The 20,887-nt window shown below is 52.3% G+C and overlaps 1 protein-coding gene and 1 pseudogene across 4 annotated transcripts in view; one reads left to right on the top strand and one right to left on the bottom strand.

The window, feature by feature from the left end:
- Positions 1-19,500, top strand: part of ACAD10 (acyl-CoA dehydrogenase family member 10) — a 43,930-nt gene extending 24,430 nt beyond the window's left edge. For 3 of the 4 annotated variants that reach the window (XM_045296767.1, XM_004709574.2, XM_045296766.1), the window contains 11 exons: positions 4,140-4,285; positions 5,306-5,479; positions 8,640-9,025; positions 10,542-10,682; positions 12,329-12,466; positions 12,543-12,633; positions 13,948-14,106; positions 14,659-14,831; positions 17,674-17,817; positions 18,528-18,605; positions 18,962-19,500. In XM_045296767.1, coding sequence (XP_045152702.1) covers positions 4,140-4,285; positions 5,306-5,479; positions 8,640-9,025; positions 10,542-10,682; positions 12,329-12,466; positions 12,543-12,633; positions 13,948-14,106; positions 14,659-14,831; positions 17,674-17,817; positions 18,528-18,605; positions 18,962-19,102 — 1,771 coding nt within the window. In that variant the 3' untranslated portion in view covers positions 19,103-19,500. The remainder of the gene's footprint in view (positions 1-4,139; positions 4,286-5,305; positions 5,480-8,639; positions 9,026-10,541; positions 10,683-12,328; positions 12,467-12,542; positions 12,634-13,947; positions 14,107-14,658; positions 14,832-17,673; positions 17,818-18,527; positions 18,606-18,961) is intronic. The other variant, XM_045296768.1, reaches the window with a different exon arrangement.
- LOC115871943 lies at positions 16,119-16,278 on the bottom strand (annotated as a pseudogene).
- Positions 19,501-20,887: the final 1,387 nt, after the last annotated feature.

Genomic DNA, 20,887 nt, shown 5'->3' with positions numbered 1-20,887 from the left:
TGTGTGTGTGTGTGTGTGTGTGTGTGTGTGTGTGTGTGTGTGTGTGTGTAACAAAAGGAGCCAACATGGGTTCCGGAGGTGCCCCTGCAGGGTCTGGCTTTGAGAACTGCTCAGGATGCTCAGGTTGTTGTCTTAAATGTGTTCAATTTCCCCAGGCAGGTGAGGTCTCGCCTCCCTCGGCCCCCACCCATCAGGAGGGGACCCTGTTATTAAGCTGGCTCGAAGGTCAAAGCAGCCCTGGTGTAGGCCACAGACAGCATGGTGGGTTATGAGTTGGGCTGGGGCTTTCTACTCCTGCAGAGAGTGACAGTCTCAGAAACTCACAGGGGCAGTTCTACCCTTTCCTGTAGGGTCTCAGAGGTAAAAACTAGTGTTCCAGACCCGCCCCAGCTTTCCAAGTTGGGCTGCCTTTCTTCCATGGTTGATCTCTGTGACTCACTGCCAGCTGCCTCCCTGGACATCCTTGGTGACATCCTTGAATGACCAGCTCATAGTATGACCAGCTGGGCCTTGCCATAGGTAACCATCACAAGCTGAGCCTGCCTGCTCCTGGGTCTCTCCAAGTGCTTCATGCTGCTGTAACTGGGCACTCAAAGGGCTGCATCCAAGTCCCCTCCCTCCCCACCAGCCACTCGGGCCTGGGAGTACTGGTCCAACAGTGCATCCCGTTGTCACCCATTCCAACCCATTTCCTTTTGCAGGAAGACCAGCAATCGGCTTTCTATCACCAGTCCTTATGCTCTGGACCTTGTCCTTGCCTCCTTTTGTGTTCAAGCATCCACTTGCACAGCAGGCAGGAGAGTCACAAAGTGATCTGCACACCTTCTCTCTTCACTGCAACTGTGACACCCACAAAGATGCTTTCAGAGCCCTCTCCTGCTTTGTGATGGATGCTTACAGTCAAGGACATCGCCAGCCATTGGTAGATGAAAGGACGTGTCTTAGCCAGGGAGTGACCAAGAGTGGTGGAGTGTGGAACTGCCCATTAAGGACTCAACTCTGCAGGGGGCTATATTTCATGCCAAGGAGTCCGGTGTCTCTGTGGGTTAGGTGTTGGGCTGCTAGCCACCACAAGCATGTCAGTTCAAACCCACCCACCGTAATTTGGGAGAAAACTGAGGCTGTTTGCTCCTGTAAAGATTTACAGCCTCAATCAGGGGACCTTCTCATAGGGGACTCATAGAGTCCCGTATGAGTCAGAATTGACTCAGTGGCAGTGGGTTTGTTATCCTTTGCTAGAGCTGGCCGAAGCTGTCCTGAGTTCAGTCTCTTGTGAAAAGCAATAACCAGTAAGGGTGGAGGTGGCCTCGTCGACAGCCCCCAGTTCAGCTTCTAGAAAAGTGCTGGCTCCTGTGCACTAGGAGGTCACGCAGGATGGCCTTTGGGCCACACTCATGATGGGAGTGCACTTGGAATTCTCTTCAGCAGGTCAAACAAACCAATGAGTTGAGCATATGTGTAACTCACGATAGATAAATCTCAGAGAGAATGCTGGAGGAGTGAGAGCCGAAGGACACACACAGTGTGATAGCGTCTGTGTACATTTTAGAATAGTCGCAAGAACAGGTTATAGATTAAGCTGTCAGGGACCGATCATTCCAACTTCAGGCTAGCAGTTATTTGTGGGGCAGAAGAGAGAGGAAAAGAAGGGAGGCCAGTCGCCAAATTCATAAATTAAAAAACAAAAACAAAAACGGAGTCAAGTTTGACCAAGTGTTGACCTGTGTTAAGTCTGGAAAATGGGTCTATCCTCTGAAATACTCTGCATGTTTGAGATGTAAAAAATTTTTTACCAAGCTTGTCAGAGTCTGGGGAGGAAATAGGACTGAGTGAAGCAGGATTCTGAGAAACTATAGGCCCAGCAACAGCTGGGAGTTAATACCCCACCTAAGGTGGTACAGTAGTTACTGTGCTTGGCTGTGAACTTAACGATCAAGGATTCAAGACCACCAGCCACCCCAAGGGAGAAAGATGTGGCAGTCTATATGTTAGTCCTGGTTGACTAGAGAAACAAATCCATAGACACGGATATGTATATAGAAAGAGTTTTATATATAAGAGCAGTTGAATGTTGAGAAAGCATCCCAGCCCAGTCCAGATCAAGTCCATAAGCCCGATATTAGCCCATATGTCCGATACCAATCTATAAAGTCCTCCAGACTCAGGAAACACGAGAATGACGCCAAATGCAGGATCAGTGGGTGGGAAGTCTTGCAGATTCAGTGGCGTTGTAAGCATCTCAGCGCTGGCAGGCATCTCCATGTGGCTCCTCCAGTTCCCAGAGCACAGGGTCTATCAGTGTAGTGTCATGTGTCCTGTCAGTAGAGCATCTTTCAGGGAGTGGGCAGTGAGAGAGAGAGAGTCAGTCTCCCACCTCCAAGGAAGAAATCCAGGAGTTCCCAGAATTCTCAGGAGAAGGTCATGCCTGCACAGAGGCCTCATTGGCTATGACCTGATTGACAGACTAGACTCCACCCCTTCACTCTTAATCCTGTCAGATTAATTAACTACCACAGTCTACTTCCACAAAGATTCCCGCTTTGGAAACCCTGTAGGGCCGTGTTACTCTACCTATAGGGTGGTTCTCTGTGAGTTGGAATTGACTCAATGGCCGTGGTTTGGGTTGTTCTGTCTGCCATAGGTCTGAAGGGCAAGTGGGTATTCCAGCTATCACTACTGCATTGCAAACCTCTCTGTGTCATTGTAGTGCTTGAAACAATGACAGCAATTACTTTGCTCAGGATCCTGCCACCTGGGAACAGGAGCTTGCCTCAATATGGGGGTGGTTCACAGACAGACAGACTGGGCTGGAATTACCTGGAGGTTCACTCACATGACCAGCTGGGCTGCTCTGTGTCTCCTTCTCTCCCTGGTTTCTCTATGTGGTCTTGGCTGATGGCTTCTGGGGTGCTGGACTTCTTACCTGGTAGCTCCTGGCTTGTAGCTGCTCATTCTGAGAGAGAGAGTCAGGCAGAACTTGTATCACCATGTTCTGACCTAACCTTCAATCACCCATCCTAATCTTGCCCCACAATGTTAAATGCCAGGGTCTTTGAGTGGAGAAGAATTAAGCTTTTGTGGGAGACATGTCAGAAAATATGTCGACCTGGCTTTAAAGCCAAGGAGCCCTGGTAGCACTGCAGGTAAGTACTGGGCTCTAACTGAATGGTCAGTGGTTCAAACTCACCAGCCACTCCGAGGGAGAGAGATGAGGCAGGCTGCTCCTGCCAGTTCTCAGAAACTATGAGTCAGGATCAAGGTGTTAACTGGGTAGACTAGGAAACAAATCCATAGACACTCATGTGTATAGAAAGAGGTTTATATACAAGAGCAGTTGAATACTGAGAAAACATCCCAGCCAGTCTAGGTCAAGCCCAGAAGTCTGATATTTGCTCATATGTCCGATACCAGTCTATAAAGTCCTCTTAAGACTCGTGAAACACATGCAAGGACGCCAAATGCAGGATGATCACAGGCCAGTGGGTAGAAAGTCTTTGGATCCAGTGGCGTTGTCAACATCTCAGCGCTGGCAGGGTTTCTATGCAGCTTCAGAGGTCTGGTTGCATCAGGGCAGGTCCATGTGGCTTCTCCAGCTCAGGGCACTAGTGTAGTTCCATGTGTCTTGTGGGCTGCAATGTCTCCCAGGGAGTGAGCAGAGAGAGAAAAGTGTCTCCCGCCTCCAAGGAAGAAATACAGGATTTCCCAGAATTCTCAGGAGAAGGCCATGCCCACACAGAGGCCTCGTGGTTATATCGTGGTTATATCTTGACTGACAGGCCAGACTTCATCCTTTCACTCATAATCCTCTCAAATTGACAAATGATTATATAGTTACCACAGTCAACTTGATGGCAGTGGGTCTGCTTTGGTTTGAGTTTAAGGTCATCACTCCAAACCAAAGCAAACCTAGTGCCCTGGAGTTAATTCTGATTTTTTCTTCCAAAAAACTGTCATGGGAAGGAAGAAATGACTAGAACCCTAGTGATAGCCACAGAGAGGCAAGCTGGACCCTCAGGCAGGGGAGGGATCCTCCCCTCCTCAGCTCTCGACAGAGAGAGGTGGAGTAAGGAACCCTGCTGGTGCCGGGGACCCTCCACCCTCTTCTTGAGTGGCTTCTCACTCCTCTGTGCCTTACTCAGGCTCGACAACCTGATCTTCCATCCGGAGAAGAACGAGGTGCTCGCTGTCCTCGACTGGGAACTGTCTACCCTGGGCGACCCCCTGGCGGACGTGGCCTACAGCTGCCTGGCTCACTACCTGCCATCAGGTTTCGCAATGCTCCAAGGTAGGGATCTCCAGGGCTGGGGCCCGCATGGGCTTGACACTGCCACCCTGGTCCGGTGGTGGTTACTGCAACCTGAGTGTGTTCCCTGCACAACTGGGGGAAGCAGGGAAGCATGGATTTTAAGAAAATAGTGTGTGCTTATTGATCCCTCTTATGTGCTCATCAACTAACTTGTATTTAATTTTTAAAATTCAAGTTTGTGGTGAAAGCATTGGCACCACAGCCAGCCACAGCATCGAAGGGTCAGTCACCCCAAGGAGCTCCTGCTGACAGCTCAGCCCCATCCTTGTCTGCCAAGCCTGGCTGTCCCCGCACGCTTCAGAAGCAAGGATGGGATTACCCTGCATTTTTCCCAAGTTGTGTTATTTTCAACATATTCTTAGACTGTGTTTAATGTTGCTTCTGCAGCAGCATTTTTTAATAACAACACGGCACTTTTTTGTCTAGATTGTCCTAATTAACGTAGTCAAGACATTCAGTTTGAATGATCAGACCAGGTCAAGATGGTTTGATATTTAATTTGTTTCTAGATTTTAAAAAATTTGTATTACCCTCCTCTCCCCACTCCAAGTGTAGCAGCAAATGTCTGTGTGGCAGTATCTGTGCCCCCCAGAAAATAAACTCCTGGGATCAACCCCAGGGACAACACACTGAACCAGAAGAAGGTACAAGTGACGTGACCCGAACCAGCAGAAGTGTTCGCTCCCCTGCTTGTCGTTGCTATCATTTGGGATTGCTCTTTCAATGCCAGGCGAAGGTTGAATTTGTCCACCTGAGCTGTGGAAGTCCAAGTCACCGCCCCGTCCCCCCCAACTCCAGATTTACTTTTAACCCTTGCAGGGCTGATCTGTGAGCCACAGCTTCAGGCCTGAGTGCCCTGCCTCCTGAGGGCAGAGATCCTCTGAAATAACGGGCTCACCCCTTGAGCTAACTGTGCAAGAGTGATTTTTCCCAGTTTACGTGCTAGCCAGCCCGTGGGGAGCGGAGAGTGACTCCCCCGGGGTGGCTCTGTCACCCCAGGTCTGAGTGGCCGCGACCTGAGTCAGCTGGGGATCCCTGCGGCAGAGGAGCATTTCAGGATGTACTGTCATCACATGGGGATCCCACTGGTGGAGAACTGGAACTTCTACATGGCCTTCTCCTTCTTCCGCGTGGCCGCCATCCTGCAGGGGGTCTACAAGCGCTCGCTCACAGGTACCAGAGAGCACCCCCACAAAGGCCCTTCCATGGGGAGTCCCAGCTGGCGCTGGAGAGGGGAGGGATCTCCAGCCCGGAAGCCTGGACATTTGGCAGAGACTTTCAAGCATTGATTGGGCCGAATGGCCTTAAGAGTCAGCTAATTCAGCCATTTGTCACAGACGGTCTGCATGCTCTGTCTTCTTACAACACTGGACATTGTTACCGTCGTGGGGAACAGACCCCGTTTCCCTCACACGTCACTGGAGCAATGATGTCTCCCCGCCCTGCTCTTTAGGACTGCTCCTGCCCATTAACACACACCCACTGCCCACCAGAGCTGCCTACCGAATCTTTTGATTTGCTGGTTCACCCATGGTTTTTCAGTTATTAAAATAACACACAAAATTTGAAAATAAAACCATATTTTAAACATATTTTAAAAACAGGGCACACGTTCAGTCGTAGAGAAAAGTCTTTTTGTGCCTTCTCAGCCCCACTTCGCAGAGGATGTGCTGGTGCCCTGGGGCAAGGGCTGGCTGTGGCCCGTTCCCTGGGGAAGGTTTCTGCTGTGCGCTATCCCTCAGGGAAGGTTTAAAAACAAGAAAATGGGTTTTTAAGATTCTGAACTTTTCTTGTAGTGATCTCGTTGTTCATGGAGCCTCTATTTCATATGAAAAGATGAGATATAGTAATTGAAAGAGAATTCGCTAATACGAAAGGGGAACCGTCGTCGTACGGGGCATGTTGGTGAAGTGTACTGTCTATAACAGATCAAACCCCCGTTTTAAAACAGATCTAAGGGCTAGGCTGCTAGGACACCTTCCATTGCCATCGAGCCTATGCCGACCCAGGGTGACCCAGCAGGACAGGTGAGAACTGCCCCGGGTGAGCTTGCAGGACAGTAGTGGAAAGCCCTGTCTCCCTCCCACATAGTGGCTAGTTTCCAGACTGCTGGCTTTTTGGTTACCAGCCCAATACTCAACCACTACTCCATCAGGGCTCCTCGCCATCTCACCAATCACCTCAGTTCTGGCATTTCCTACTCTAACAAATACGATTTTACTTTCCATTGCAAAATTAAAGTCACTTCTTTCCAATATAGTAATAATTTATTCCAAAAAGAAAAGCCTTTCTAGACCTCATTTTAGACTGTCTGCTCTTCTAAACTTGCTGGCTCGCCCTTACCTGGCCCATCTGGGAGCTGTTTGATGGCGTCCTTTGACTTCTCAGGGCTCACCGAAGGGAGGTACGAGCTCTCTCCAGGCTCCCCCTCCTCTCCCACCCAGGAAGCCAGCCAGATACAGGGGAGAAGCAGCTTCGTTTTTGTACAAGAAAACGACTACATCCATTTTTTTAAAAAAGCAAGTAGTATTGAAACCTCCCAGAAGAAGAAGGGCTCCCCCACCAATAAGAGCAGGGACGTACATCTGTCCTTGTCTGTGCAGACAGCCATTGACGTCTTTGTTCTGTTGGTACTGCCAGGGGAAAGTGGAGCTCAGAGAAGTGGGGTGAGGGGACAGGTCCTTATTTATAGTCTGTACCACACACATCACATGTTCATTTTAAGGCTTCTTGGAGCTGGCCGTTCAAATTCCAGAAAGGCAGACGTGCTCGTGGTTGGCATTTGGTGGCTCCATTGACGTGTTCTCTCCTGCTTGGGACCGCAGTTGGGAAAATATAGCAGACGTGGTCATTTTTAAACAACCCAAGCTCATACAGGGGACCTCCCAGGAGATGACAAAAGCACCCCTCGGAGTAACCCAGCCCAACCCACTGCCACTGAGCCCTGACCCATCGCCACCCAATATTATAGAGTAGAACTGCCCCGTAGGGTTTCCAAGACTAATTCCCATGGAAGCAGACAGCCTCATCTTCTTGAGGAAGGATTGGTGGGTCTGAATGGCTGACCTCTCCGTTAGCAGCCCAGCCCTGGGCCCATGGTACTACCGGGTTCCCCGGCACGTGGAGCCCAAGATCCCGTTAGGAAGAAGATAGTTACGAAGGTGATTCATGACCTGGGTTCGAAAAAGAAACTCGGTGTGAATCATAATGAATTGAAGAGCAGGGCGTCTTCCTTTTGGGAGCCCCAGTGGTGCTGGTGGGTAAGTGATGGACTGCTAACAGCAAGACCCATGGTTCAAAGCCACCCGCTACTCCGAGGGAGAAGAGGAAGTTCTCGCTCCCATCAAGATTTAGAAAGCCCCAGAAACCCTGCAGACGGAGGTTGCTGTCTGCTGGGATCGACTCGATGGCAGTGGGTTTAGAGATCTTCCCTATAAGGACCCCTGGTGTCCCAGTGCTCAGGGGCCCTGGGGGAAACCAAAAGATGGAAGGCTCAAGCCCTCCCACGGGCCTGGGGGCGGGGAAGGTGTGGCAATCTTCTACCCCAAATGAGAGACATGTCAGTGGGGAGCAGCGGCGCCAGCAGTCTTAGGCCACTGGGCAGCACCTTTTAAAAGTTCCTCTCTGAGGGGCACTGTCACCCCACCTTGCTCAAGGGCCTTGCAGTCCCTGTGCCCCCCTGGGGAGGTGCTGTCTGGCTCCGAAGCCGGCACCCAGCAGGTGCTCAGTAAATACCCGCCGAGAGGTCCAGTGGGCTGCATGCTCTGCTTGGGAGGACAAAACTCTGGCTCCTGACTTGCAGAGAATCACGCCAACACCTTTAACGCCTGCATGGTGGATGAATGCTCTCTTTGGAGGGCTGCCCGCCTGCTGTGGCAGGAACTGGGTGGGTGGGTGGGTGGGTGGGACTAGGCCCTGGTGAAGGTTGACTTGCTGATACAAAGAAGATAAGGGCCACAGTCTCTTTAGGACACGGAGATGCTAAATCTAATCCAGGAGCACTGCTGCAGAAAGCACCCAGGACAACGCTCAGATACACAGCAGTACTCAGGGGCCCTTGTGTTGTACTCGGTTTAAACCACCCAACAGCTCTGGCTGGGGGAAGATCTGCTCCTGCAGAGATGGCAGCCTGGGGAACCAGGGCAGAACTACTCTGCCTCCCGGGGTCATTAGGAGTCTGATCCACACAGGACGGCCACAGCCGCAGCCACACCATACCTACCCTCAGGCACTGTCTGGTCCAGTGCAAGGCTCGGTGACGGTGGTGGGAGAGCTGCTGACCCAGTAGGCCCTGACCACAGCAGTGATCCCGGTTTCCTCTGGTTCTGCTCAGGGCAGGCGAGCTCAGCCACGGCTGAGCACAGCGGGAAGCTGGTGGAATTTACGTCAAACCTGGCGTGGGACTTTGCCGTCAAAGAAGGGTTCCGGGTTTTCAAGGAGATGCCAGCCACGAGGCCATCGTCGAGGTCCTTTCACACCTGGGCCAGCGCACAGACCCTGCTGCGCACCACAGGCGTGAGGTGCTACAGCTCCTTTCCAGAACCTTCCAAAGGAGCCCTGGTCATCTCCCCCGAGGGCCTGCCCCGGCCTGTCCAGGAGCTGTACCACCAGCTCTCACGCTTCATGGAACAGCATGTGTACCCCGTGGAGCAGGAGCTGCGGGACCACCAGACCTCGGCGCAGCGGTGGACTCCCTCCCCGTTGATCGAGGCCCTCAAGGTAATGGGGAGAGGGCGGACACTCTAGGGTGGGAGTTGTACCCTACATGAAGTGACCGTCCATAACTGAGAAGAGTATTGGGACAGTGCCAGGTCCTGCCAGGTCGGTGACGCTGGCCTCCACCCAAAGGTCAGGAAACAGGTAGTGTGTCAGAGACACAACTAATAGAGACCAGGGCACGGATTCGGGTCTGGATCCGGGCTCACCACTTGGGACTCTCCACCTCAGGAGAAGAGATGATTCTGTTCCTTTCCTTATTCTGCCTCCTCTCTGAACCCCGGCTTCACACATGCTCCTTCCTGTCCTGTGACCCTGTCCATCCTCCCATGTGCCAGGGCAGAGCCGGCTCCTGACCCTGAGGCCAGGACTGGAAGTAGAGGGGATGATGAGACACATCACTGGGGGTGCCCAGTGCCAAGTACAGTCTGCCAACCTGTATGAGCTCCTGGCGCTGGGGCTGTGGGCATCTGATAGGTTTGGACTGCCTGGTGTCCTTTCTCCCTTCTCTTGGTAGCAGTGCCTCAGTTTCTTTGGAGACAAGTGGGCGTGTAAGCCCAGCTGGGCCAGCACTCTCCTTTCCTGTGGGGTTGAGACAGTGAGCAGGGTGGCAGCAAGGCTGGAACCAGTTGGCACTCACCCACTGCCCGGCTGATTTGTTGAGACAAAGAAGATACAAATTATGGCCAGACCCGTCCAGCGTGGGCCTCTAGGCATCCCTGGCTCCGCCCACTGCTGAGCCTTGCACTCGTGTTCCTATATGAGGGCTCCGGGCGCCCCTTCCCACCAGTCCCTTTTCCCCTGTACTCAGCCCACTCCCATCCTGAGTGCTGGGGACAGACGTGTTAGGAGGAAGCAGACACTCAGCTCCGATGTCAGCATGAGTAGGGGCAGGGTCTGGCTCTGGACAGACTGGGTTGGCTGTCCCCTCACCCCCAACCCCAGGTAGGTACCACAGTGAGGAAAACCAGGCCGTACTTGTCCTAGGGGTAAAGTTCCCCCCACCCCCTGTCTCACCAGGAGACGTGCTCAGGGGTGGCTTGTCCACACTGCAGAGGTGCTGAGGTTGCAGGTAAGGGGGACATTGTGCCTCAGTCAGAAGGACTCATGGAACTGGGCTCTACAGCATTTTTGTGGCAGGTTGGGTGGGGGGTAGATCACCAGGCCTTTCTTCTGAGCTACCTCTGGGAGGACTCAGACCTCCAGCCTTCCAGGTGGCAGCTTCGCTCCTGCACCATCTGCTTATCTGGGAGCCGGTTCCGATAGGATCATGGTTACAGCAGCAGTAACACGGTGGTGATGGTGCGGTGCGGGGAGGAGAAGAGGGGAAGGAGGGGGCTGGCAAGTCTGGAGACTCGGGGAAGGGCTCAAGGCAGTGAGAGAGCTGTGGTGCGGACTGGGGCTGCCGAGCATCCAGGTCCTCTTGGCCTGCTTGTCTGCCTCCCTTCCTCTGTCCCAGGGGGTTTTCTGTGGGTCAGTCAACTCCATGTGGTTCCCTGAACTCCTTATCCCACGACAGGAAAAAGCCAAGGCAGAAGGACTCTGGAACCTATTCCTACCCTTGGAGGCAGATCCTGAGAAAAAGTACGGGGCAGGCCTGACCAACGTGGAGTATGCACACTTGTGTGAACTCATGGGCATGTCCGTGTACGCCCCGGAGGTACTGCACCAGCGCCAACCTTCCTAGCTCCATTCTCCCAGCCCTTTCCGGCAAACAGATGTGCCCGAGAGCACTGAGGGCAGAAGGGACTTCTCACCGAGGAGAGGGCAGCCATAGACAGGCGGGTGGAGCAAGAAAGTCAGTAGGGGCAGTGTGTGAGTCACCTGGAGATGTGGGCTGTGGGCTTGCGGCTTCCCTTCCTCTCCAGCTTCTGTCTTCTGCTCTCAAACAAGCCAGGCTCTGAGACCGGGCATTGCGGGGTCTGAGATACTGAAAAGATCGCAGAGAAAGTATCAGCTGAATCCAATTAATAGCGACCCTACTGGAAGTCATTGTAGTTAATACTCTACAGATGAGGAGCTGATACCAAGGGCTCAAGTAGAATGCAAATGTTTTGAGAATGATGATGGCAACAAATGTACAAATATGCTTGACATGATGGATGGATGGATGAATGGATGGATGGATGGATGGATTATGATGAGAGTTGTACAAGGCCCCAATAAAAATTATTAAAAAAAACCAAAAAACTTCTCCATAGAGTTTCCAAAGCTGTCTTTCCAACCAACTGTCACTTCTTCCCGAGGGAGTGACTAGTGGATTTGAACTGCTGACCTTCAGTTAGCAGCTGAGTGCTAAACCACTGGGCCACTGTGGCTCCTCTGAGAATGTACAAACCCAGCCACACCACTGCCATCGAGTAATTCTGACTCAGAGTATCCCTATAGGACTGCACCCTTTGGGTTTCTGATGCTGTAAATCTGCGTGGGAGCAGACAGCCTCAAGCTTTCCCTCTGAGTGACGGGTTCAACCTGCTGCCCTTTCAGTCAGCAGCTCAGTGTGTAACCCACGAGACCACTGAAAACTCAAACCAAATGCCCTGGCTTTGAGTCTGTTTCCACATATTGCGACCCTGGAGGACAAAGTAGAATTGCCCCGGAGTGCATCCAAGGCTGTACATCTTTCCATGAACAGAAAACCTCGTCCACCCTGAGCTGCCGGTGGTTTTGAACTGCTCACCTTGTGGCTAGCAGCCCAACTCGTGATCCACTCTGCCACCAAGGCTTCTTAAAGAATATTATCAGAAACTCACAAAAGCATCAAAATGGCTGCACTAAGGCCTTCTTAATCGGTAATTACCATACATATAGATAGATTAAATACTCCAGCCAAGACACAATGTGTATTAAAAAGAAAAGGAACCATCTACACACTATGTACAAGAGGCATATCTGAAGCACAAGACACTGGTAGGTTAAAAGTGAAAGGACTGAAAAGAAAATATCACATGCAAATAGTTTCCAAAAGAGATCTGGGGTGATCACTTTAATATCAGATAATATATTAAAAGACATTTAAAGATAAGATAATGTTAATATCAGATAGCTTTCAAGTCGCAATCTATTATGAAAGACAAGAACATTGTGTGATGATTAAAAATAAAGTCAGTTGATCCAGGGCGATACAACAATTATGAATATGTATGTTCTTCACTTCAGAGCCCCCCAAAATATATAAAGTAGTTCTGTTTGCCTGGGGAGAGGAAAAACTTTCCTTGGATGGTCAGAGAGGCCCTGCTCGATTGCTTCCAGGCAGTTGAATTAAGCAAGGTGCAGGGTCCCCTGGGTGCCCGTTCTCCTCTGCAGGTCTTTAACTGCTCGGCTCCGGACACGGGGAACATGGAGCTTCTGGTCCGGTACGGCACGGAGGAGCAGAAGGCCCGCTGGCTGGTGCCTCTGCTGGAGGGCAGGGCCCGCTCCTGCTTTGCCATGACAGAACCCCAGGTACCACGGAGGCCCCTTGGGCGCCTGACCAACCCTGCCCCCTGGGAGGGCTCTGACTGGCGTGTGCTTTTGCTAGGTTGCTTCTTCTGATGCAACCAACGTCGAGTCTTCCATCCGAGAGGAGAAGGACTGCTACGTCATCAGCGGTCACAAGTGGTGGATCTCAGGTATCGGGCCTCAGTTCATGTTCCAGGCATACTTCAGTGGGTCTGGATTGGCTGGCAGGACTCTGTCCCAGTGGCAGGGGCCACCAACAACAGCCCCACAGGGAGTGCGTGCTTCTCCAGAGCTGCTGTGTGGTGGAGATGCTGCCAGGTGGCCACAGATATGACCCTGAGAGGGTGGCTCATTCCACCAGCTCTCTCCTTTGCTGTGGACACTTCCCTTTGGAAACTGACGGAATTCCTCACTGGCTCCCTAGCTCCTAGGTGAGGTCCATTCTCACACAAGGTGTGTTAGTCTGGGTAGACTAGAGAAACAAATTCATAGACACTCATGTGTATAGGAAAGAGCTTTATATACAAGAGCAATTGAATACAGAGAAAACATCCCAGCCCAGTCCAGATCAAGTCCATAAGTCCAATATTAGCCCATATGTCCAATGCCAATCTCTAAATTCCTCTTTAGACTCAGGAAACACATGCAATGACGCTGAATGCAGGAAGATCATAGGCTAGCGGGTAGGAAGTCTTATGGATCCAGTGGCATTGTAAGCATCTCACCGCTGGCTGGGGTCTCCATGTGGCTCCTCCATCTCAGGACACTGGCGTAGTTCCTTGTGTCTTGCCCATAGGGCTGTCTTACAGGGAGTGAGCCTGCGTCTTGCCTCCAGGGAGCTACTTATCTCCTTAGTGCCTCCAAATGAGGTCATCAAGCTGCGACCTGATTGAGACTAAACTGCACCCCTTCATTCTGAATCCTCTAATTGACACCAGATTATGTAACTACCACACTAGGATGCTGAACAAGCTTCCTCCGGAGCTCCCAGATGCAGATGGAGTCGGAAGCAAGGCCTAGCAACCTCCTTCCAAAAAACAGCCTTTAACCCGGGGGACACAACAGTCTGCTTCCTACCCCTCACAGATGGGGCAGGGCAGCACTTCCTTCTGTGGCATCATGCATGGGCTTCCTGTGGGTCAGGGGCAGAGGACAGGCTGTGCCACCCCCACCACTGTGGCCCTCTCAGGTCCTGCACACCTCCTTAGGAGGGAGGGACTCGGTTCCTCCTTCACACGGGAAGAAAGGGACTCAGATGTACTAGCCCCCTAAAGTTAGAAGGCTGCATAATGCATCACCATCAAGGCCCAAGAGCAATAATCAGCCCCTGCCTCTAACTGCTCACCTCCACAGTGTGCTCTCTGAAAACAGCTGTTCTTGAGTAGTGTGGATTTATTCAGCCCCTAGGGCACTCGAGGGTCCACAGGGCTGCCTGCCTGCTGGGAGGGCTTCTAATTGACCAGGCTGCCTCTCTCTCCCGGCAGGCATCCTGGATCCTCGCTGCCAGCTCTGCGTGTTTATGGGGAAAACAGATCCGCAGGCCCCACGCCACCGACAGCAGTCTGTGCTCCTGGTCCCCATGGAGACTCCGGGGATCAAAGTTGTCCGGCCCCTGACGGTGTACGGGCTGGAGGATGCCCCAGGTCGGCTTGCACCCCACAGCAGCACCTCTGGGTGGTAGGGCTGGTCCTCAGGGAAGTGGCTTGGGCTCTGTTACAGGTGTGAAGACAGGGAGGGCCACTCACCCTTGTATTCCATCCACATGCGCATAGCAGCCCGCAGGCAGGCTGCAAACTCTGCCGCCATTGTCAGGGCTCTTGCTCAGCAGAAATCCACGTTCACGTTCAAGCTCACACTGGCTGTTTAGCATTTCTGCAGGATCATGGGCATGTAGGGTCTCCAATGATGGGGACGTGTCAACGTGAAGATCGATCACCATGTCTTATAAAGGAATGGCAAACCACTCGGGTGACATCTTAAGGCCAGTGTCAACGTGAAGATCGATCACCATGTCTTATAAAGGAATGGCAAACCACTCGGGTGACATCTTAAGGCCAGCGCTCTTCATCCACAATCCAGTCTGAAGGTCAAATCAAGGCCAGAATCTAGCTAGCCTAGATGACCCGAGGTTAGGACAAACCCATCTGCGTGAAGTAGCCTGGTAGCTCGCTCACAGTGGCCTGTGGGTCTTTCAGGTGGCCATGGTGAAGTCCTGTTTGAAGATGTGCGCGTGCCCAAGGAGAACATGGTTCTTGGCCCTGGCTGTGGCTTCGAGATTGCTCAGGGCAGGCTGGGCCCCGGCAGGATCCACCACTGCATGCGGCTGATTGGGATGTCCGAGAGGGCGCTGGCACTCATGAAGGCCCGCGTGAGTCCTAGTTCCCCCTGACGTGCCCATGTTCCCACTGCTGACCCCCAGCTGAGCTCTGCTCTGTCCTGGGTATGCAGCTCCTCACTGCTTTCAGAAAGCTGAACTGAATTAGAAGGGAATACAGGGCCCTGACCAATAAGACACTGTGTCCCAGACTTTGCTTTGCATTTGCCACTTGGCTGCCAGCCTGTGGGCACCGTTCCGAGGTCTAGAGGCTCACAGCCACATCTCCCCATGTATCTTGAAAAATCAGATACAGAAAAATAAATAAAAGAAAAATCAGATACAGGAAGCATGTGGGTCCCCGGGTTCTAGGCCCAGTGTATAGCACCACCCCGCCCCTCTCCTCCTCGCCCCCAGCCAAGAAAGCCTAGAGCTTTGGCTACCTAGCTTCTCCTGCCAGGCTTCCTACCCAGGCTGGAACAGTGAAGGAAGCAGAGCTATTGACCAAACACAAGGCTGTCTTGCTGATCAGTGGTATTGATTTCTACAAAGATGCAGCAAATCGTGGAGACCAGAAGTACCACAAAAAGCTAGACAAACAATAAAGTCCATGCCAGGGGCTTTAGATGGCTGAGCGGTCAGTCTGTCTCCCATCCTGCCGAGCCAGGCCTGACCTGCTTTTTTGCCTTTGAAAATCAGATGCCCCTCTCCAGTGGTCAGTGATGCAGGTACCTGCACTGAAACTCAGTCTGCTTAAAAATCACCCCTGTCTGGGTCCAAAGACTACAGAAAGTGTATAGCGTTAGCATGGTGGCTGTAGGCACGGTTACAAGGGAACGATTAAGAGTCCATAAAAGATGTGATCCAAAAATATGAAAAAGATTCCATCCAAGCAAAAAACCACCAAATCCTATTGCAGCCCTATGACCCTATAGGACATGGTAATGGTAGGCTTGCTCCCTAAGGTTCTGAGGCTGTAACTCTTTGTGAAATTTTAGTTAAATCCTGAGACTATAACTCTTTGCAGCAACAGGTAGCCTCATTGTTCTCCCTCAGAGCAGCCGTGGATTTGAACTGCTGACCTTGTGGTTAATAACCCAGTGCAAAAAAAAATAACCCAGTGCATAACCTATTCCATGAAGCAGGGTCTGGTTGTAATACTCAAATGTTGGAAACTACCTACATGGCTAGCAGGTTGGATTTATCCTGGTGCAGGCATGCTGTGAAAAATCGGTGTCTTAACACAGACATGGTATTTGCCTAAATGACCAAAAAAAAAAAAATAGACTACAAAGCAATACTTCGATGATAAACTATCATGCCATTTAAATTTTCTTAAATTATATGTATATGTGTACAAAAAGTAGTAGAAGGATAGCTATCAATTACTAAGTAATTATGTGGTAGGATTCTGGGTCATTCTGGGGGAAAAGTTTTCCGTTAGAAACAATCACGCCTCAGATAAACCTCACTGGCTATGATATTGCCACAGCGCAAAGCTTGATTCTGGGTCTTTTTTTTTTTTTTTTTGGGGTCATTTTTTTTTACATTAAAAAAAAATCATTTTACTTGGGGCTCGTATAATTGTTATAACAATCCATACATCCATCCATTGTGTCAATTACATTTGTTGCCATCATCATTCTCAAAACATTTGCTTTCCACTTGAGCCCTTGATATCAGCTCCTCATTTTCCCCCTCCCTCCCTGCTCCCCCCTCCCTCATGAACCCTTGATAATTTATAAATTACTATTTTGTCAGATCTTACACTGTCCAACGTCTCCCTTCACCCACTTTTGTGTTGTCCTTCCCCCAGGGAGGAGGTTATATGTAGATCCTTGTAATTGGTTCCCGATTCTGGGTCATTATTTATCTAGAAAAGTCTACTTCTTTTTTTTTGGCTATGGGATAATAGTGTTGCTGTAACAACTGGTTTAGTTAAAACAGAAGAGGGAATGGCCACTTTAAACCTTTAAGGATGCCTCGTGCAGTTCACAGGAACCCTGGTGATGTAGTGATTACTAACCTAAGTGGTTACCGGGCTGCTAACTAGAAAGTGAGCCGTTTCAAACCACCACTCCTGTGAAGAGTTATAATACCGAAACCCACAGGGGCGGTTCTGAGTCCGAATTAACTCCCTGGCAATGAGTTTTGGCAGTTCAAAAACTCCAGTTGCACTAGCTTCCCACCAGGGGGCTCCAGCGCTCCAGGGCGGCTCTCCTCCCAAAGAGGCTCAAGGGGGAGTGGCTGGTGTAGTCCCCGGAGGTAGCCTTCACCAGCAGCACATGCAGCTCCGCAGCCTTCAAACCTAATGACAAGTAACCAACATTAGCAGAGTTGCCTTCCACCCTGCCAGCTTGGAAATGCCATCTGTTTCCATCCATATAAAATAAACCCAAACCAAACCTTTTGCCCTGGAGTTGGTTATTAGACTGACAGTAACCCTCTAGGAAAGAGTAGAACCATTCCTTCGCATTTCTGAAGGTGTGTCTTTGTGGGACTAGAAAGCCTCTCTCTTGCTCAGAGCGGCCAATTGCTGACCTTGACTGACTCTGCCTCCTGGGTTCTCTTGTGCTACCCAGCGCTGGGCCTTGGGTGTCAATGCCTTGCACCGAAGGTCGCACAATGTGGTATGCACAGGATAAAGCCTCAGGCTGGGACATGTCCACTTGTTACTGTGTTAACAACCCTTTAGCTCTTAGTGTTTAAATTCCACTTAACACTGATGAGAGAGAGAGAGGAGAGAGGAGGGAGGGGATGGCTTTAGAGCAGCTGTCTGCCGATTTGCCACTAGGCTGCAGGCTTCTCTGTCCCATTCTGCACCCAAGCAAGGCCTGCCCACTCCTGTGTGCTTGTCCACCTGCCCCATGCCTCTCTGCCTGGCCTGTGTCAATAGGTGAAGTCCCGAGTGGCCTTCGGGAAACCCCTGATGGAGCAGGGCACCATCCTGGCCGATATCGCCCAGTCAAGGGTGGAGATCGAACAAGCCCGGCTGCTGGTGCTCAAAGCCGCCCACCTCATGGACAAGACTGGAAACAAGGTATGGGTTCTTGTTTGATGACAGGTCCCCAAAGAGATCCAGGGATCCACAGACACAGACACGTGGTTGCCTGGCCTCAGCCCTACCTGGGCCTGGACTTTGTTGACATCTGTGAGGGTCAAGGAAGAAAGAAGGGACCTGCCACTGGTCTCACTCCACATCCCGAACCCGCCAGAAACACAGCCTCTTTTCAAGTTTTCTGTAAATGGTTGCTTCTAAGGGCCTCTAAGGGGCCAGTCTCTAGGCCCCGGTGGGCCCTGCCTGGTCCAGCCTCTTGGAGTGACCTCCACCTCCAGGATGAGAGGTCCAATGATCTGGGACAGCTGAGTCATGTTCGCAGCACGTTGGCACGTGGCAAGGTTCTGGCGCGTTTCCCCACAGTGCCCTGACCCCACACAGCTGCTCAGGCTGGCTTTACAGAGCCCCTGGCTGGCCTGGGATGTGGCGCTCTTGGTGGGAGACAGAGCCTTCCGTGACCCTGAAGGAACAGAGGCCTCGCCCACACCCCCGGCAAGGACACCAGTGCTCCTGGGTCTGTCTGTCAGTTACCAAGGACTTGCTTCCCCTCTCAGCGTCTCCATTCCCCCTGTGGTCACCAGCACTGCCCCCCCAGGGTCCAGTGGGACTCCATTTCTGTGGAACTCTTGCTTGGACTCTTCTCTGTCCAGTGGGCTGTTGGCCCAAGACCCACCCTCTCCTCCTCCTTGCAGGCTGCAGCCCTGGACATTGCCATGATTAAAATGGTGGCCCCGTCCATGGCCTGCCGAGTGGTTGATCGTGCGGTTCAGGTGAGCATGTGCAGACGCATGGGTCGGAACCACCCCTGGCAGCTCTAGTGGCTGCCCTTTTATGCCCCCTCCCCATTTCCTGTGCCTCCTCATCACCACCCTGGGAGGTGGGCAACAACAGCCCAGGAAGGTCAAGTGACTTGTCTTAAACCGATGTGGCCGCAGCTGTGCAGGGATGCTCAGGGCTGTGCAGGGATGCTCCTCCCACGTCTTGAGCTGGCCCCCACAGGGAGATTTCCCTCTGTGAGTGAGGCCCAGAGCAGGCGTTCCCACCCAGGACGTCAGAGGGCACTCTGGGAAGGTGCTGTGACGAGAGACGGGCGAGGGCTCACCAGGCTTTCTCCCATGTCTGCCAGGCCTTCGGAGCAGCAGGGCTGAGCAGCGACCACCCGCTGGCTCAGTTCTTCGCCTGGGCGCGGGCACTGCGCTTTGCTGACGGCCCCGATGAGGTGCATCAGGCAGCCGTGGCCAAGATGGAGTTGAGGCCCCACACTTAGGTCTGCGGGACTGTGGGCCCAGGGTGGCTTCACTGGGCCGGCAGCCTCCCATAGCTCAAGACCGCCTGGTGTGAAATGCCCTTTGTGTCACCAAAGTCTCCTGGGGTAGTCCCTGGGCCCTCACCCTCTCATTCAAGCCCTGTGTCTGGATTTCAGGCGGGGCCTGGGGCTTGGGGTGGGTCACAGCTGGGAAGCTGGTCTTCGGGCACTGTGGCAGGTGAGGCTGTGGGAATCCTGCGGAGGCCTATTTCCTATGGGTCCCTCTGACTGTCCCAGGGCCAGAGTACTCTGGGAGATGGCGTGAAACCCCAACCTTGCAGAGCAATAATTCACACGTGATTCTGGAAAAGGGGCTTTGGGAACACAAAAGAATAAAAAATACATATATTTTTAATGTACTTTTTCATCTTTGTGAACGTTTTCATTCTAAAGGACTGCTTTAGAATAAAAGCTTGCTCTCCAGCCCCTCTGTCTCAGTGATGCCCCTCCCAGCATGTCCCCTGGTGCTTCGGGTCAATGGAGTCCTGTCAGTCACCGTCCCCCAGAGAGGGCATTTGTGCTCATGGCAGATGTCCCCGGGGAGCCTTGACCTTCCGGGGTGCAGAGCCCTGCACTTGCCCCCCTGTCTCCCTGCTCTGGAGTCACAGGTCTGGGGACAGGGGGTGTCCCTGTGTTCTCTCCTCTACCGGCCTTCAGTTCTCAGGAGCCAGCCACCACTTGCCTGCAGTGGGTCCCTGGGGACTGGTAGAATGTGGCCATAGGCTGCAGCTGTGAGAGGCTGTGGCCAACCCTGCCAGTGGGCAATGGGCACGGGCGTCCCCCTTTGTGCCCTCCATTGTGGACTTGACCTCCTCTTGAGAACTGCTTTTGCCGCCGTTATTGGGGGACTGGTGAGAGGCACCCCAGATATTCTTGCTCAAAGCCTCGGAGAGAGATTGGCCACAGAGAAAGTGCTTAAGAAATATAAAGTGAAATACAAGGCCCAAACCAGTTGCTGTCACCCCACCAACCACCTGGCAGTCTTGCGCTGGCCTTCAGCAGGTAGGAAGGGTGTCAGGGAAAGGAAGAGGCTCGATGAACAGCTGGGTACATCATACGGCCCTTGGAATTACTCTCCTGCTGCTGAGATGAGCCTCCTCACGTGTTACGCCTTGTAGCTGCAGAGAGGGACACAAGTCGAACTGAGGGTGAACCCCATCTCCCTCAGACATCCCTCGGCATGTGGGGAGACTGGCAGCGCAGGTCTAAAGAACGGCAGCCGCGGCTGAGGCTTCCAGCAGCTGCTCATTCCAGAGCTCCAGGTCTGCTAAATCATCCTCACTCTACTGTTGACTGAGTCTCCACACTGCACTGGCCATCAAACAGGCAAAGGGAGAGGTGTTCTCACAGAGGGAGTGGATGTCTCCTGTGGGGTAGGGTGGTAGGCATCCTGGAATGGGCTCAGGTTGGAACTCTTTCCAAACAAGGCATCTGAGCCAAGAAGGCAAAATGGAGCAGCAGATGCAAAGGCCCTGGGGCACCCCCTCCCTCCACATATACACTGTGCCTGCCATGAGGGAGCCAGGGGAGCAAGGCTGAAGTGGGGGCTGGGATCTCTCGTGTTCCAGGAAAGGTCTGTTCCTCCTTGCAGTCCAGGGTAGAACTCACTGTTCTTTGCCAAGGCCACACTTCCGGTATGTCAGTTCTTCATCAGACTTCCTTTCCCACCTCTGACTTTCCCACACACACAAGGTGATTGAAAACACCCAGGCTTGAGTCCGCACACCTTAGTCCTCAGCATGACAG

This window comes from Echinops telfairi, unplaced genomic scaffold (genome assembly GCF_000313985.2).
Source record: "Echinops telfairi isolate 266 unplaced genomic scaffold, ASM31398v2 ScPeMD7_7412;HRSCAF=8450, whole genome shotgun sequence".
NCBI lineage: Eukaryota > Metazoa > Chordata > Mammalia > Afrosoricida > Tenrecidae > Echinops > Echinops telfairi.
This window is presented reverse-complemented; position numbering and strand designations above follow the sequence as displayed.